At 38.6% G+C, this 19,432-nt stretch overlaps 1 protein-coding gene across 1 annotated transcript in view; it reads right to left on the bottom strand.

Annotated features, from left to right (window-relative positions):
- PUM1 (pumilio RNA binding family member 1) overlaps window positions 1-19,432 on the bottom strand; it is a gene marked incomplete at its 5' end in the record, with an annotated part of 132,180 nt that overhangs the window by 78,290 nt on the left and 34,458 nt on the right. Inside the window, 1 exon segment of the mRNA NM_001134123.1 lies at window positions 17,288-17,356. Within this exon segment, the coding sequence (NP_001127595.1) occupies window positions 17,288-17,356 (69 nt within the window).

Genomic DNA, 19,432 nt, shown 5'->3' with positions numbered 1-19,432 from the left:
TAACTAACTGTTCAAATCTGATCATATTAAAAGGAGTTAGAAACTACTGAATTATAAAACCAAATGACAATGTGTTATCCAAGTACAATTTCAAATTCAACAGTAAGCTCTCTGGAGGTAACATCATCCACAGCACTGGGTAAAATATCCTAGTTTGCCAATCCACTGGCACAAATACCAGCAGTTGCCAAATCTTCACTTAACACACAATAACCAAAAATGTAAATGCATCCAACCTATGAAAAGATAGTTCCTATCCACCCCATCAAGAATTTGGAAATAAAGACTGGTTTTTTTGACAAGGCGAAAAGTAACAGATCACAAAAGAGATGTACAGAGTTTGTTTTAAAGAATAACTTGGCAGTGAGAGGATTAAACGATGTGACAATTCCAAAAGAAGGTAACAGGAATCAGAAATTGGTCCAACAAAAGCAAAAGAGACCCAAGGAGTCAGAAGTAGCCAGTATTATGCAGGTGACACATTTAAGGGCAGGGCATACAATGCACAAAGAAGCCTATTCTTATCAAAGCAATTAATGCATCTGGTTAGATAGTAGCTTAATTACACTGGACACTAAAAACACCCAAGTAATCTCCCTGGCTCCAACTCTGCTTACCAAGCCACCTTCTTAAAGGAACTGGCTTCTTCCTATAGCCAACCATGCCAATCACCAAACACAACCATCCTTGTCCATCTAAGAGTTGTTTTTTTTTTTCCTTAAAAAAAAAAAAAAAAATCAGCAGACTGCATTTTGGTTTTCATACGTTAGCCTCTTGTTGTTCTGGTTAGTGTGGGGTCAATATCATAACCCAATCATCTGAATTAGTATTAACAGTCCATTTCAAGATCTACAAACTGAGAACCATGACTTGGGGAGTTCTATCATCCCCAGCAATAAAATAAATAGACCTTGTACTCTTTCTTGTAATGTCACATTAAGTGGAATTCCTAACTGCCCCACCAACAGTGTGTGCTCTCAAATCTCTGGGAGAAACACACACACGTACACTATTTATCCCATCCTGAATCATAAGTTTATAAAATAAAAAAACTTATGAAAAGTAAAAAAAAAAAAAAAAATCCGTAAGCTTATCCATGAGGCTTCTGGAAAACAAAATAGAAGTCAACCACTGGTTTACAAGCAATGTCAGCCACTTGAGACACTTCTTTTAAATTCTGCCTGGAAACACCTTTTTTCCTTTCCATCTAACAAAAAAGAACAATACGCAAAACCACACTTAACACTTAACTATCAATCATGTCATAAACCCCTACACCAAGAACCCTTAAAACACGGATTAAGACAATAAAAAGTGGAGAATATCAAGAAACTCTAGGCTTCTTATTTTAAGAAGTGATAAAGACCCATGAATGCTCTGAAATCACTTTATTTTAAACTAGTTTTAAATTCCAGCTGTGTGAATTTTATCCTCTTCTGCTTTTTCTCACCTATAAAATGACCTATTGTGTACAATGAAAGAGATAACACATGTAATGACATAATACAATGCTGAAACAGTAAACAAAAGATCAGCTACTATCCTTCTTTAAAAGAGCAAAGTAGCAGCCAATAGACATCACAATACTAATAGTTTGTCAATGAAATGCTCCTATGTCAAACTATCAGACACAGTGATCATGGCATCACCTAGGCCATGTCAGTACAAACCTCATTACATTAACTACCCCAACAAAACAACACTACAAGAACCATGATTACGGCTTTTCAGGAACTGCAGAGGCAAGACAATTATTGCCTGGACTTGTTTGACCGTACCACCACTAATATTTGAATAGGGATTTATCAATGAAGTTTACTGATGATCTCAACAGTAAAAGGGCTCTCCAGCAACTACTCTGTACTCAAAAGGAATAAAATATTAGGTAACTGCTTACACACTCAATACAGGCTGCACAGAGCATCTCAGAGCAGAAATTGAGCATCTTAAGAAATATTACTAATACGGATGTTACAACCTTGCAGACGTGATCAGTTTGATCATGTTATTATCTGGCATCTCTAACTTACAACACAAGCTTAGTTTCACTGGAATGTAGCCAATGCAGGAAACAAATGCTTGATATTTAACTAGCTAGTAAGACAGACCAACAACCAAAACAATTATTAATCTCTTAGTATATATCTCACCACACTCTCAGTACATTAAGAGAAGATGACATCAACTCAGAAAAAGGACCTTTCAGAACTAACTGAAATGAAGAAGTTTGATTGGTAACCACTGATAATCACATGTGGTAGTCTTACTTGTAAAAATTTTATATTTTTCACAACTTAGTCTCTCCATACCAGAGTGTTGTTGTGAAATCAAGTGAGATAGTATATGAAGTGCTTTTATAAATACTAAGAACTATACTGATATTAAGTTATACTAAAGCTTTATTTAAAGCTTTAACTTATTAAAACATATCTTTAAAAAAAGCCAAGTTCATCCATTCCTGGTTAGCATAATTCTTTTGTAAGGGCCTCAGAAACTACATATATATCAAGAATCACAGCCAGGTATGGTGGCTGATTCCCTGTAATCCCAGCACTTTGGGAGGTGAGGCAGGAGGACAGCTTGAGTCTAGGAGTTCAAGACCAGCCTGGGCAACATATGACAGCCCATCTCTACAAAAACTTTAAAAAGCCAAGTGTGGTAGCACATGCCTGTGGTCCTAGCTATTCAGGAGTCTGACTGAGGTGGGAGGATCACCTGAGCCCAGGAGGTCAAGGCTGCAGTGAGCCGTGATTGTGCCGCTGCACTCTAGCCTGGGCAACAGAACAAGATCCAGTCTCAAAAAAATATATATATATATACATTCAAAGTGTTTGTAAGAATAAAAAAAAAGTTGAGGCTGGATGCAGTGGCTCATGCTTGTAACCCCAGCACTTTAGGAGGCTGAGGTGGGAGGGTCACTTGAGGAGTTCGAGACCAGCCTGAGCAACATGCCAAGACCCAATCTCTATTTTTAAACATTAAAATTATAAAAAATAAAAATAAAAAAAGTTGAAAGTAGGCCTGTAATCTCAGCACTTTGGGAGGCTGAGGCGGGTGGATTGCTTGAGTTCAGGAGTTCAAGACCAGCCTGGACAACATGGTGAAACCCTGTCTCTACTAAAAATACAAAAATCAGCCAGGCATAGTGGCCAGGCCCCTGTAATCCCAGCTACTCGGGAGGCTGAGGTAGCAGAATCACTTGAACCCAGGAGGCGGAGGTTACAGTGAGCCAAGATCGTACCACTGCACTCCAGCCTGGGCGACAGAGCAAGACTGTGTCTCAGAAAAAAAAAAAAAAAGTTGAAAGCAAACTGCAAACTAAGTATTCAACAATAAATTAGCTGTGGGCCTGGTGCAGTGGCCCACACCTATAATCCCAGCATATTGGTAGGCAGAAGGATCACTTGACGCCAGGAATTCAAGACTAGCCTGTGCAAACATAGTGAGACCCTGTCTCTTTAAATAAATAAATAAGCAAGCAAACAAGTTGTAGTACAACAATGTAAGCTCACCAAAAATAGCCATAATGACTACAAGTAATATTTATAAAATAACATTACATTTTAAAAGTAAAATACAAAATTGTACATGTAAAGACTGCTTCTCCTCATGCATTCTTCCCTTTTGGATCAAGACTGGAAAGAAAAATAAAAGCAGAAGAGTGTTTGTTAGTACACTGGGATTGTGGATTACTTATTTCAAAATATACTTTTGTTATGATTTTCAACTATTTCTCTAATAAATAAAAACTGAGATTATGGTGGTCTGAAATTCACTGCAAATAAATAAGGCATATCTCTCAAGCAGATACATTTCACTTCAACATAACTTCTTTTCCTTTTGAGATGGAGTCTCGCTCTGTTGCCCAGACTGGAGTGCAGTGGCACGATCTCGGCTCACTGTAAGCTCCGCCTCCTGGGTTCACGCCATTCTCCTGCCTCAGCTTCCCGAGTAGCTGGGAATACGGGCACCTGCCACCACGTCTGACTAACTTTTTGTATTTTTAGTAGAGACGGGGTTTCACCGTGTTACTCAGGATGGTCTTGATCTCCTGATCTCATGATCTGCCCACCTCGGCCTCCCAGAGTGCTGGGATTACAGACGTGAGCCATCGCGCCCAGCCACTTCAATGTAATTTATTTATTTATTTATTTATTTTTCTTTCTTTCTTTTTTTTTTTTTTTGAGATGGAGTTTCTCTATTGTTGCCCAGGCTGGAGTGCAATGGCGCGATCTCAGCTCACCGCAACCTCTGCCTCCTGGGTTCGAGCATTTCTCCTGCCTCAGCCTCCTGAGTAGCTGGGATTACAGGCATGTGCCACCACACCTGGCTAATTTTGTATTTTTAGTAGAGATGGGGTTTCTCCGTGTTGGTCAGGCTGGTCTTGAACTCCCGACCTCAGGTGATCCACCCGCCTCGCCTCCCAACGTGCTGGGATTACAGGCATGAGCCACTGCGCCTGGCCACTTCAATATAATTTCAAAAGGGCAAAAGTTAATAGCAATTTTAAGAAGAGAGCTCATGTCCTAAATTTCAAATATTTTTAAGCAAGCTGATACAGGCTTAGCATCCTTAATCCAAAAAAATGCAAAATTTGAAATGCTCTAAAATCCAAAACTTTTTGATTGCCAATGTGACAGTCAAAGGAAATGCTCACTGGAGCATTGCAGATTTCATGTTTCCAGATTGGGCTGTTCAGCTAGTAATTATAATGTAAATATTCCAAACATCAAAAAATTCCAAAACATTTCTGGTCCCAAGTATTTTGGATAAGAGATACCCAACCTGTAATAAACTTCCAACTCATTTTGAAAATTGTTGCTTAAATAAGGAATATTAAAAATGTTGAGTGTTCCATCACAAGCCAGTTTTTTTAATTAAAAGTAAGTATATAAAGCAAAGAATTTTTAAGTTTTCACCTTCTCTTTCAGTGAAAGAATAAGATCTTCCAAATTCTCATTTTGCATTTATATATATGTATACATTCATGGTATTAAAAATAATCTACATATAAGCAGAGTAAAGTGCATCCACTTTAATCAGTTACTCAATACTTACATGTAAAGATGTTAAATGTTAAAATTTGTGTTCTCATTAATTTAATTTAATTCAAATCACCAAAAAAACTGTCTAAGAATCAACATCTCCAATAATTTTCTTCATATTTCTCTACTAGGTATCATCACAATCTGGCATGTAGTAATTACTGCTTAAAATTTTTACCCTGTTGTTGCAAATGGTTACTACCGAAAACAGATTTCCATAGACATGGTGGTGTCTTAACAAAATACCTCTTTTGGCTGAAATCTAATATACTGCTTTTAAAAAAAGCAAACTTTAATCTGTTGCATAATTATAATTATGCAGTATATAAATTAACAGATTTTTTAAAGGTTTTCCCAGGTTATTAAGCACCTTTTATAAGCACTGTTAATACCTGTATCTAATGCCTTTAAATAACACTTCCTCCACTAAGGATGAAATCAAGGAGATCGCAGAGTATAGGACAAGATGAGGTAATCTGATCTTCTCTCCCACAACTGGGAAATCAACACTGCTTTTCTGACTATTGAAAAAATAAATTTCAGTATTTGAAGTACTTGCTGATGCCCAAAAGTACTACTTGCACACACCCTAAAATGCACAGCCTGCATTAGCCACTATTGGAAAAAACAAAAAAAGCAGTAAAAGACATTCTTTGCCCTGAAGGAACTTAAAAGATTAAAAAGAAAAACCAGAGTCAAACGGACAAGTAATTTTAAGATAAGCATACTACCTAATAACGGAGTACAGACTGCTAAAATTCACAACCTACTACAGATGAAGAAAGGAAGAGTAACCAACCACCAATGAAGAAATGAACCTGGGATAGGATGGTCAAGAACTATCTTAAAGAAGGGGACAGAATTTAGAGCAAGCTTGTCCAACCTGCAGCCCAAAACTGCTTTGAATGTGGCCCAATACAAATTCATACACTTGCTTAAAACATTGAGATTTTATTTTGCGATTTTTTTCTTTTTTTTTTTTAGTTAATCAGCTATCACTAGTGATAGTGTATTTTATGTGTGGCCCAAGATCACATTCTTCCAATGTGGTCCAGGGAAGCCAAAAGACTGGACAACCCTGATTTAGAGTGAGTGAGACAGTGCAAAGGACCTTCTACAATGAACCAAGGTAGGCAGAAATGAAAGCAAGTGGAGCAGGTGCCCAGCTGGAAACTGGCCATCAACACAGGGTAGCAATAAGAAGAGGGTGAAAAATCACTAATGTCAGCTGCCAGTGAGACTACAAAAAGCACCCCTAGGGCTCTAATCCAATAGGCAACAGGTAGTAACATTATAAAATTTATCTTTAAAAGACTGATCTGACAGTCCTCTATAAAATTGGGTGAAGGAAAGCAAATGAATGTTGGGAGTCTAAGCAAAGAGGCCAATGTAGTAATCCAGACGTGAAATGGTAAGAAAAGAACTGTGGAAGTAGGGGCAAGGACAAAATTGCTGCTGAGAGACTCTTTTCAAAATAAGGTTTTTTTTGTTTTTGTTTTTTTAAGCTATATAATTTTACCAGGCGCAGTGGCTCATGCCTGAATTACCAGCACTTTGGGAGGCCGAGGTGGGGGATCACCTGAAGTCAGGAGTTCAAGACCAGCCTGGCCAACATGGTAAAATCCCGTCTCTGCTAAAATACAAAAATTAGCTGGGCGTAGTGGCGCATGCCTGTAATTCCAGCTACTTGGGAGGCTGAGGCAGGAGAATCATCTGAGCCTGGGAGGCGGAGGTTGCAGTGAGCCAAGATCTCGCCACTGCACTCAAGCCTGGATGACAGAGAGAGACTCCATCTCAAAAAAATAAAAATAAAAAAAATTAAAGGCTGGCGAGGCGTGGTGGCTCACGCCTCTAATCCCAGCACTTTGGGAGGCCGAGGCTGTGGATCACCTGAGGTCAGGAGTTCGAGACCAGCCTAACCAATGTGGTGAAACCCCATCTCTACTAAAAATACAAAAAATTAGCCAGGTATCATGGCATGCACCCGTAGTCCCTGCTACTTGGGAGGCTGAGACAGGAGAATTGCTTGAACCTGGGAGGTGGAGGTTGCAGTGAGCCAAGATCATGCCACCGTAATCCAGCCTGGGTGACAGAGCAAGGCTCCATCTCAAAAATTTTAAATAAAGTAAAACAAAATAAAAGCTATAAATTTCAAGAGTCATTGCCCATTCTGATGATCAAGAATGAATTCACTAAGTATACATAAGCCAGTCTATCATTGGAGTTCTTTTAATTAGGACTCTATTCTGCAGAGACAGCTGAGTGCAAAAGCTAAATGAAAACAGAATCCATTAAGTCTCCTGTGTGGTACATGAAGAAAAAGAAAATTCAAAAATAAAAAATAAAAACACAAACAGATCCAAATGTGTGCATATAGTATCAAAAGTTTAAGTTTTATGCATCCAAAGGGTATTGAGGCTGCCCTGAAGATCCTCTGTAGGCTGCTGGGCGACAGTAAGAGCAAAAAGAGCAATCAAGTCGAGATAAGAAGAATTTGGTAGCTTTTAAATTTTAGGACAACCAGGCCGGGTGTGGTGGCTCATGCCTGTAATCCTAGCTCTTTGGGAGGCTGAGGCAAGCAAATCGCTTGAGCCCAGATTTTCAAGACCAACCTAGCCAATATGGTGAAACCCTGCCTCTATCAGAAGTACAAAATTAGCCAGGTGTGGTGGCAGGCGCCTGTGATCCCAGTTACTTGGGAGGCTGAGGCACGAGAATCACTTAAACCCAGGAGGTGGAGGTTGCAGTGAGCCAAGATAGTGCCGCTGCACTCCAGCCTGGGCAACAGGGCAAGACTCTGTCTCAAAAACATAAATAAATAAACAAATTTTAGAACAACCACAAATTAGATATTAGATAGAATTGCAAACTTGATGACTATCATTAAACTTCAAAACGCACAGGGGTTTCCTGTTTTCTGCACACATCAAAGAACACAACCCTGTCTGTCAACGACTTCATCCTAGAAACCAAGCACATCAAAAGATATCATTCATACTTTCATAAAGCAAGTCCATTAAAGAACATTCAGAAATACTGTTAGCACCTTACACTCCATGTTATTTTGTCATGAATTAACCTGAACAGGCTCCCATACACGTGCCCTTCTGAATCTGAAAGTAAAGGTTTCTTTATACCTTCACATTTTGTTAATGGAACAGAGCCAAGAAACTTCTCTTCTCTACTATCTTCATAAAACCTGACAGACTGACAGTAAAGTACGTTGATAAAATGATGAAATTCCCATAGTGAATCTGGCTTTTCTGCATGATACAGGAACAGCATATAAGGGATGTTATGTTATCTACAGGTTACCTATAAATAAGGTCACGTGTTTTTACATATGAATAAACTACACAGGTTTTTTTTTTTTAGATTCAGAGAGCAAATGCGCAGGTTTGTTACATGGCTATAATATATTGTGTGACGCTGAGATTTGGGCTTCAACTGAACCTGTCACCCAAATAGTGAACATAGTTACCCAATAAGTAGTTTTTCAACCCTTGCCTCCCTCCTTCCCTTCCCCTTTTTGGAGTCCTCAGGGTCTACTGTTCCCTTCTTTATGTCTATGTGTACCCAATGTTTAGTTCCCACTTACAAGTGAGAACATGTGGTATTTGGATTTCTGTTTCAGTGATTAATTCACTTAGGATAATGGACTCCAGCTGCATCCATGTTGCTGCAAAGGACATAATTTCATTCTTTTTTTATGGGTATAGGTGTACCACATGTTCCTTACCCAATTCACTGTTGCTGGGCACCTAAGTTGATTCCATGTCTGTGCTACTGTGAATAGTGCTGCAATAAACATGCAAGTGCAAGTGTCTTTTTGGTATAACAATTTATTTTGACTACATGGTTTGATCTATAGCATAACCACATTCATTTTATAATAGGTCTTCACTTTAATAATTACATATTACAGTACTTGTGAGCCCAGTATACAAAAGATAAGCTCCAGACCCCTCAGGATACTGTAAAGTTCACAAATACAATGATGAAAACATCTAGATTGCTTCATGACCCCCTCACATCCCCAAAGCAGGAAGCAAACAGCCCAACTGAGATAACAAAGAATACTCTGCATCAAGATGGGACCAAATACTCTAATGAACCCACACCCAGTCAGCCTCAGGGAATTTTAAATTTTTGATCTGAAAAAGACAAGGATCTCAATACTGAGTTCCCCTTTTCCTTCATTATACGCAATAAATATTCCATAGATATGCCTGCTATGTATATAGGGAACACAACACAGAAAATAAACTTTTGCTACATGCTTCACCACAATGAGAACCACATCATGCACCAATTAATCAAAATACAATGGATTTGCTTTGATGTTCTGGTTCCTTATAAGCAAGGTTACAGTAACCAAGAAGGAATTACACACAACATAGTTTAATACCAGCTTGAGAAAGCAATGTAACAAAAGTAATTCTATTTTTCTAAACATCATTATGTCTGGTTACTGTATATATAATGAGGATGTATTTCCATGCTCCAACAGATGGCCCAGAGAAAGTACCATCGATCTGTAACAACGTTAACAACTATATTAAACAAAAGATTCTTTATTTAAAAATGCCTTTATATATCGGATTCAATTTGGGTAACAGCACTGCTGATTTATTGTGTCTTCTATACTTTATTTTTGCAAAAGTAGCTAATGAATAGCTTTTAAATGTACATATTTGCAGACAGCCTGAATATATGCTTTCAGTTCTGTCTGTTCCTTATTCTCTCCCTGTACACTCCAATATCCCTGAGAGCAGAAAAGTCATGTGAACAGAAAATAAAACCAATATTTACTAAATTGAAGTGAGCTCCCTTGGGGGATAGACAAGGATACCAATTTCTGATGTAAAAGGAAAAATAAAGAGGAAACCATGCTTAGGAAAAAATATTTACTGATATATGATTCTTTCAATACAATATATTTAGCAGGTATTGTTTACAAAGCACATTATTAGCTGAAGCCCCACCCTCAACAAACTTTTGTATGAGAAAAAAGAAAACATCACCGTATATACACAAATCATTATGTATAAAACAAACTGGGCCATGATTGTTGAAACAGTACTTGAGAGTCCCGTATGCAAAAGATAAAGCCCAGACCATCTGGGTATCATCTGGGGCTTTGATAAGCCCCAGATCATCATTTGTATCATCTTTGTAAGAATACTACAAATCACTTGCTACTTGAATTCCCCTTCACAGCTTCTAATGGGAGGGAACAAAAAAGCTTTAATGAGGGAGCTGATATCTGAAGCTAAATCTTGAATAAGTAGACTGTGAATATGCAGAAACCAACCAGAAAAACTCAGGATTTTAGTTATAAGAGATCTGGGTTCAAACAGAGGTTTAATGATTACATTAACCTCTCTAATCCTTGTTCGCCCCAGCTAAAAACAAGGGCATCATAATATTGCAGGACCACCCTAAAAATTGTAACATACATGAGGTGATTAGCATAGTTCTGGGAAAATTGTATACACTCAATATTTTGTAGCTATTATTACTTCCGAGCCTAGAAAAAAAAAACAGAATTTGAAGATAATCCCCATCTTGACACTTAAGAATTTAGCTGGAGTCATTTAATCTTAGGGCTCATTCTGCTCATCTAAAAAAAAAAAAAATGGAAATAATACCTCTCAAAAACCTACTGGGAGATTCATATCGATAATGATATCATATAGATCATTATATTGAAAAGTGTTACCGTTTATTAGTCTTCCCTCCAATAAAGCATGCTAGTATGGATAAAAGAGTAACATTTTAGCCAAAGGAGGTTGATGAAAGGGAAGAAATTTAATGAAGACAAAGTAAGCAGCATGTGGCAGGAGTATGATTTGCTGCATTCAAACATTCCAAGACAGCTTAACATCTACATACAGTAGTATGTTCCTGGTCTTCCCAGTGCAGGTTAGAAGACAGACAGAAGAATGGGTGGGGTTTGCACATTGGTCTCAAAGTCAGGACAGACCTGGGAACTATGTTCCAAATCAGTTATGACCACATTTCCTGGGTTAGAAAACACCTTCTCCTATCTCATTCCTCAAAGTGTCCAATCCCAATCCCAAAATTATTATTTTGGGTCCCAGGAACCTCCTCAAACAATACTGATAAAAAGGTCACTTTACCTCTAACAGTCATCAACCTAAAATAAGCCATCTACCAAGATCTTGTTCCTCCAGGCCACTTGGCGTGGCTAGCTGTTTTTTTCTAAAATAAACATTTCCTTTTAAGAGCAAGATGTCAAAAAAATACCCAAAAAACATAAAGTTAAGGGAACTAGGGTGTTTTTACTATTCCTATTGTACGCGAAAGCTACATTTTGGCTGGGCGCAGTGGGTCACGCCTGTAATCCCAGCGCTTTGGGAGGCAGAGGCAGGTGGATCACTGAAGTCACAAGTTCGAGACCAGCCTGGCCAACATAGTGAAACCCTGTCTCTATGAAAAAAAACAACAACAACAACAATTAGCTGGGAATGGTGGCACACGCCTGTAGTCCCAGCTACTTGGGAGGCTGAGGCAGGAGAATTGCTTGAACCCAGGAGGTTGAGGTTGCAGTGAGCTGAGATCGCACCACTGCACTCCAGCGTGGGCGACAGAGTGAAACTCCATCTCAAAAAAAAAAAAAAAAAGATACATTTTGAGGAAAAAAGAGAATTAATTACACTGCTTGGTCACATATTTTTATATTAATATACCTCAAGGCATTATTAATTTTTCATCTCTTCAGCAAGAAAGTCTATATGATTTTGCTGGCAGACATCTTTCCAAAACTCAATCCATTTTGGAGTCAACTGCGCTGCTTTTATGGCACCCTAAGTGCAAAGAACTGCCAGTGTTAAGGTAGCCCTCCCAGAGCTGTGGATTCTAGAAGTCCTTTTAGCTATTTAAAAGCCTCCAGTTTTATTAAGACACTGTTTGCCATAATAGAAAGATGTGGAAAAAAAATTTAACAGATTTAGTCTCCATACTGGAGTCAGGCTAATACTTGCCCTGACTCCAGTATTACCAATCCCACGAGTTCTGATGAACTTCAATGTCTTGGGCAGCTGCAGACAGTAAGTCACTTCAAAGAACCCAATGAGGCCAGGCGCGGTGGCTCACGCCTGTAATTCCAGCACTTTGGGAAGCCAAGGTGGACGGATCACAAAGTCAAAAGATAGAGACCATCCTGGCCAACATAGTGAAACCCCGTCTACTAAAAATACAAAAATTAGCTGGGCGTGTGGTGGTGCACATCTGTACTCCCAGCCACTTGGGAGGCTGAGGCAGGAGAATCGCTTGAACCCGGGAGGCGGAATTTGCAGTGAGCCAAGATCGCGCCACTGCACTCCAGCCTGGTGACAGAGCGAGACTCTGTCTCAAAAAAAAAAAACAAAACCCAATGAAAAGTTACAAAATCTCTAAATCACAGGGGGAAAGTCAATCTAAAAGGATATCTTTTAGACACTCTCTACTATATCCTAAAAAGGCCAGAACAATTCCTCTTTTCTATCTTTTTAAAGAGAGAAAGAAGGGCAAGCTCCCAAAATCTTAGACCTGAAAAGGTCCTAGGAAACTATCTAGTCCAACATCTTTGTCTTACGGGTAGAAAAAAGTAAGTGCAAAGAAGATGAATGTTTGAACCTAGGCTCTAAGAAGTTGTGGTGTCAGAGTTCTGGCCCAATCCAATGCTACCTCTACCCCCACCAAATTTTGCCTTTCTTTGGATTAACAGCTCACCCAAATCACTATCTAATTCCTCCCTCTATAAGCCATTCTGCTATCCCACACCTATGGATCAAGTACTATATAATGTCTAATGAGAATATAAAGCTACAATTTAAATATATCTCAGGTTATCCTAATTCCTGTGAACAAGGTAGGATTTGTTATCACTCTGTATATAGGAGCACTTTCTAGATTTCCTTTGTCAGGTTTACAAACTTGTTATAGTCAAGGGTATGCTTTTCTATGCTACAGCTTTCTAAGACAAAGATGAAGAGTCACATATCTAAATACAATCCATTTGTTGTAGAAATAAGCTAGTATTCACTACTATTTTAACTTCCCTGGAAGTTGTCAAGTTCACTACACATAAAACATTAAAGAATCTTGAGGGAAAAAAAGGTCCTTGATTTTTAAAAGTTAAAAAACCAATTATGCAAACAAAGTACCTTTCTGTCAAACTCTCAAAGTACTTTCCAACTACAACTTCTCTCTTTTTTAAAAATCCATCCTTTTCTAGGTCATGAACAGTAACAATGCTGCCAGCTTACAGGTGGAGCAAACAGGTTATGCAAGATCATAAACCAAACCAATTTAGAAATAGAGCCCAGAAGCCCAAGATCAGTGAGCCTTCCTCTCTACTACAAACATCCTTTTCTAGAATCCTCGATTAGCGATTAGCGGACTGATCTCTTCATATGTAAATAAAAGCTGCTAAAGTATGTGCCTTTAAACTTTTCAGGGCTTTAAGCCAAATGAAAGGGGCTAATAAGGAAAGTAGACAAAATTTTTAAATAATTTGTGGCCCTGATCCTAACATCTTTTCCTATCTTTTTTATATTAGCTTTGTAGAATAGGAGGCACATAAAGCACTTGTACTATGAGTCCTTCAGCTAAGAGCAGCTTGGAGAGTGATATTTTTAAGTAGTCACTTCTTAGCAAGATTTCTTCTAAGAAATACTCTAAACCTTTCAAAGTGACACCAACAGGCCAACAGTGGCTTTGAAGAAAAAAATGTAACAAGAGTCAACCAGCACTAATTTTTAACTACTAGAAATCAATTACTTTGAATGGAACCAATTCTATTTGAATTCTAAAGACTCCACACATTCTTTACATAACTAGCATTTACCCTAATGACTCACACAGATACATATGCGCATAGGTGCCCACACATCCACAAAGAAACCAAATAACTGAAATGAAGATATGGTGCCTGGCTTAAAAGTCATGCAATTTACTTCTAGTGTTTATATGGGTAAATACTGGTTTGTTTTTTGCCTTTTTTTTTTTTTTTTTTTTGAGACGGAGTCTCACTCACTCTGTTACCCAGGCTGGAGTACAGTGGCACTATCTGGGCTCAGTGCAACCTCCACCTCCTGGGTTCAAGTGATTCTCCTGCCTCAGTCTCCCAAGTAGCTGGGACTACAGGCGCACACCATCACGCCCAGCTAATTTTTGTATTTTTAGTAGAGATGGGATTTCACTATGTTGACCAGTCTGGTCTCAAACTCCTGACCCTCAGGGGATCTGCCCACCTCGGCCTCCCAAAGTGCTGGCATTCCAGGCGTGAGCCACCACACCCGGCCAGTAAATACTGTATTTATACACACTCCCTCTCAGAGATGTTTTATTGCTAAAAAGGAAGAAAATTTAATGAAGTTAATTAGAAGCTGTTCTTTTTTATTATAAAAGCTTATTTTCCACCGGGCACGGTGGCTCACGCCTGTAATCCTAGCACTTTGGGAGGCCGAGGTGGGCGGATTGCCTGAGCTCAGGAGTTCGAGATCAGCCTGGGCAACACAGTGAAACCCTGTTTCTACTAAAATACAAAAAAAAATTAGCCGGGCATGGCAGCATGCACCTGTAGTCCAAGCTACTCGGGAGGCTAAGGCAGGAGAATTGCTTGAACCCGGGAGGCGGAGGTTACAGTGAGCCGAGATTGTGCCACTGCACTCTAGCCTGGGTGACAGAGTGAGACTCAGTCTCTTAAAAAAAAAAGAAAAGAAAAAAAGCTTATTTTCATTTTTTCTTTTGTGCTGTTCTCCCGTTGCTGCAAAAAAAATTCTCTTAATCTGTACCTATCCAAGGCCTAACTAAACCAGAAGATGCTTTTTAAGGAATATCTCTCCTCCTCCATTAAAGTCTAACTAGTCCTGTCAATAATGATCCTGCCTTCTCTGAACTCCAACCATACGTAGAAAAAAATTTACTGTTTATATGTATATTCATTCTTTCCTTAACTAGCTAAAGAAAGAACTCCTTGAATACAGAAACCTCACTCCACACTTAGGAAATGTTTTACCTCTCAATTATTTTACAAATATTAACTTCATTTACCCTAATTAAGGGCACATGCCTTTCAGTGGGAGGAAGCCAGGGAAGAATCCTATCACTTACTAGATGTGTTACCTTGGGCAAATTATTTCGTCTCTCTTGGCCTTTTTCCTTATCCGGATAATAGAACTGTCCTCATAGAGTTACTAATCAGATAATGCATAAAAACCCCTTAGCATCTACCTATAGTTGATAAATGGTAGTTGTTACTGTTACTTGTGAATAGTGGGGAAAGGAAGAAGAATGACACAGCATTACTGATGGAATATACTTTTTTGTTATTAACATATGCCTATATCCATGCCCAAGGAATTATATGCATATACCAAAAAAAAAAAAAGGCGTTTCTGGAAGAAGAAAAAAATGATAAAAAAAGAATTTAACACTGTCAACTTGTCATTTAAATAAACTTTACCCTCTACTGAAATTGTCTGCTATTCAATTAAAATTAAGCATTCAGTGATTATAAACTGTTGTTCACAAAACAATAATAGGGCATTATTCTTATCTTGTATCATTAATTTTTAAAAAATAAAAACAGGCTGGACACAGTGGCTCATACCTGTAATCTCAACACTTTGGGAGGCCAAGGCAGAAGGATCACTTGAGCCCAAGATTAGTCTGGACAACACAGTAAGACTCTCTCTATTTTCATAAAAAATTCAAAAAAGAAAGAAAAACAACCTGGAATTGGATTTTTGGTGGAATACACCAGCTTAGAATTATAGGAGTAAGAAAGACAATAAATATAGTTTCTCTTTCTATACTTAATATCCAACAAATATGTTAACTTTCTGCTCAAATCTGCTCCAAAAACTTAGTGACAAAGTCTTTTAGACTTTCTAAACCATACAGGGTTTATTGATTTGCATTGTGTCAGTGACATTAGGCAGGCACAGGAAACACAAGGACATCTCCCAGTCATCTCCTAAAGCTCTAGGAGGAAAACAGACCAAAAATGCATGAACTCAAGATGATAGGACACTGGACTCTGTGGCCACAAGATGATTCAGAAAGCTGGAAACAAAATCTTGTAACAAAGAAAGCAAGAATCTCAGTTTAAACATCAACAATTTTTAACTGTTCACTGCCTAACCACAAAGGCAATCAAGGCATATTTGCTTCAAACTCAGAAGAGTAATTATCCTAATTTTGACCTCAGAACCTAGCACAGTGCCTGGGGATCAAATATTTGCTAAATCAAAGAACAAATGTATCTAATAAATGGTATAAATAAGGACCCTAGAATAAAGTAATTCTCCCTCTTGTGAAACATTAAAATCGATGTAGGAGCTATCAAATATTAGATACACAAAAAATGAAATGGAAGAGAAAACCTAACGTTACTTTCCAGAACAAGAGAGCCACAACAAATGTCACTTGTGGGCCTGTGGTATTTTAATTAGTTAATTCAAACTGTATATTCTGTCATCAATACATGCTTATTGTCACAGCTACAATAGCCAGCAGTTAGGCTACATGTTAGATATCTATACTCCCCTTCCTTTTTAAGACTTATGGCAACCCTCTCTATTGATGTAATGGATAAGAGTAAATTTTGTTTCTGCAAATTTTAAACATTACAATCAAAGCAAAATTCTTATTTCTGAATTTCCTGTAATGGATGACTGGCTCAGGTCTCTACCTTCTGTAATTCCTCCACCAGAAACCTAACAACTTCCCTTTCACAATGGAGCTCTAAACAACTTCCCCAAAAAAGGCACTACTCTAAAAATAGGTTACTGACATTTTCTGATTAGCGGCCAATCTAAGACTCCCTTTGCCATTGGCAGGGGGTAGGGGGTGGGGGGTGGGTGGGTCGGGGGAAAACCTAGCCACTGGAAAATGAGGTAAAGGTTGGCCTTTAATTTAATGCATATAAAATTAAAATACTTCTTAAACTTTTAATGTCTCAATTTATAGCTGACATTAATATTCAATAATTTGTGCTCACATTTTGGCTACTTTGTTTTGCTTTTAAGACATTAGGTTATGGTTAACATTCTTCTTTTAAAGACATAGTTTTGGCAAAATTCTCCAGCATCCCATTCCTATCGTGAGAATGGCAACAAGGAAAAGCAAGCACATATTTCTGGAGACTAGATTTGGACACGTTTGATGAAAGACAACTCCAACCTTCCCTTAAAAACAGACCCACTTTTCTGACACACCAGTTCACTTACCTCTCCCATCGCTCTTCCCTCCAGAGCGAGTGCTTGAAAATCATGATTCAGTTCATCCATGGAACGCACCTATTGTTTAGAATAGAGAAGGAAAAATCTTCAAGTCAGCATCTTGAATTTTACATACACATTACACACAATTGAAAATTTCTTCTATGTTACTTTCAGACATTGGCAAAGACAATAGCAATGATCAAGTGACTAAGAGATTAAACATTCACTTACCTTTAACCATCAGGGTTCAGCAATGACCCCTACTTTCTCCCCTCCCATTCCCTTATATTTTCAAAACATGAAAAACACAAAATCCAAATATATGAAAAAGCAAATTCCACCATGAGAATTATGTTAGCTATTTTTCATACTTTTTAATTTAATAAGTAAAGACCAACATTCTGAAGAGCAATGATGTCTTCAAGATGACTATGTGACCTAATGAGTCAAAAGATCATGGCTCCTCCCCAGTTGTGAACAGTTAAGTTAAATTAGGGAGTGCATTTGATCCAATCCACTATTTCTCTTTGGTAAACCTCAGGAAAGGGGGATGCAAACCCTATAATGAAGTATCCCTATATCTCTCCATATTGGGAGATCCCTGGGGGCTCCCCAAACCTAACTAGGGCGAGAAAATAACATGTCACAAGAATCCCTCCAAACCTTACTCATTGTTAAATGTAATCCTACCTACAGCATAACAATCTCTTTAGGTTTCAATTTACCTATCTCCAAAGCCATTCCTACAAGGTAATAACATCAAGGATGATGTGTGAAATAGATTATTCAAAACAGTTATAATTCAGCTAGTTTACTGGTCTTCTTTGTTATGAGCAGCAAGCATGTCTCTGCTGCCTGAGGCTAGAGTCACCACCTACCCCGGGCAAAGGATTCAAGAGTACATTCCTTTGTTTATTAAAGACGTAGGCTCCCAGCCTGGGGAACATGGCAAAATTCCCCTCTCTACAAAAAAATATAAAAATTAGTTGGGCTGTGGTGGCACACACCCAGATACTCAGGAGGCTGAGGTAGGAGGATCACGTAAGCCCAGGAGCTAGAGGCTGCAGTGAGCCATGATCGCACCACTGGACTCCAATCTAGGTAATAGAGCGAGATCCTTTTTCAAAAAAAAAAAAAAAAAAAAAAAAAAAAAAAAAAAAAAAAAGGGCTGGGCGCAGTGGCTCAAGCCTGTAATCCCAGCACTTTGGGAGGCCGAGGCAGGAGGATCACTTGAGATCAGGAGTTCGAGATCAGCCTGGCCAACATGGTGAAACCCTGTTATCTACTAAAAATACAAAAATTAGCCAGGCATGGTGGCAGGCGTCTGTAATCCCAGGAGGTTGAGGTGGGAAAATCACTTGAACCCGGGAGGCAGAGGTTGCGGTGAGCCAAGATCGCGCCATTGCACTCCAGCCTGGGTGACAGAGCAAGATTCTGTCTCAAAAAAAAAAAAAAAAAGACGTAGGCTTTGCTCTTCTGCCTACATGAAAAACAGTGTTGACTACCTGAAGCAGGAGTCTCTCAAACTCCTTCCTCTGATCTCCACTACCTTCCAATGTCTGTTTACAATTTCTACCACTGGATAAACGTATTGAGGGTCAAGTTAGGGCCAAGCAATGAGAGAAAAGAGTATGGAGAACATGAGCCAGAATACAATTAAGAGAATCAGTTTAAGAATTTTATTTGAGGCAAGATCACTAAAGCCCAGGAGTTCAAGACCAGCCTGGACAATGTAGTAGCGTAACCCGTCTCTACAAACAAAAATTTAAAAAATAAAAATAAAAATAAAATAGCTGGGCACGGTGATGCACGCCTATGGTCCCAGCTACTCCGGAGGCTGAGGTGGGAAGATAGCCTGCACCCGGGCAATCGAGGCTGCAGTGAGCGGAAATCACACCACTATACTCTAGCCTGGGTGACAGAGTGAGACAGTCTCCGGAAAAAAAAAAAAAAAAAAGGATTTAATTAACATGCTGCCTAGCTGCCTATACATTATATCACCTAAGAATCTTAACTGTCAGAACTAACACTGCATAAAGATACAGTTGCATTATTGTTTTCAATCACCTATTTTAAAAACCCACAGCCAATAATATGCTACAAATGAGACACACTGTATCACTAAGATACAAAAGACTGGGAATGCTCACT

The sequence above is a fragment of the Pongo abelii genome, chromosome 1, assembly GCF_028885655.2.
Source record: "Pongo abelii isolate AG06213 chromosome 1, NHGRI_mPonAbe1-v2.0_pri, whole genome shotgun sequence".
NCBI classification, from domain to species: Eukaryota; Metazoa; Chordata; class Mammalia; order Primates; family Hominidae; genus Pongo; species Pongo abelii.
This window is presented reverse-complemented; position numbering and strand designations above follow the sequence as displayed.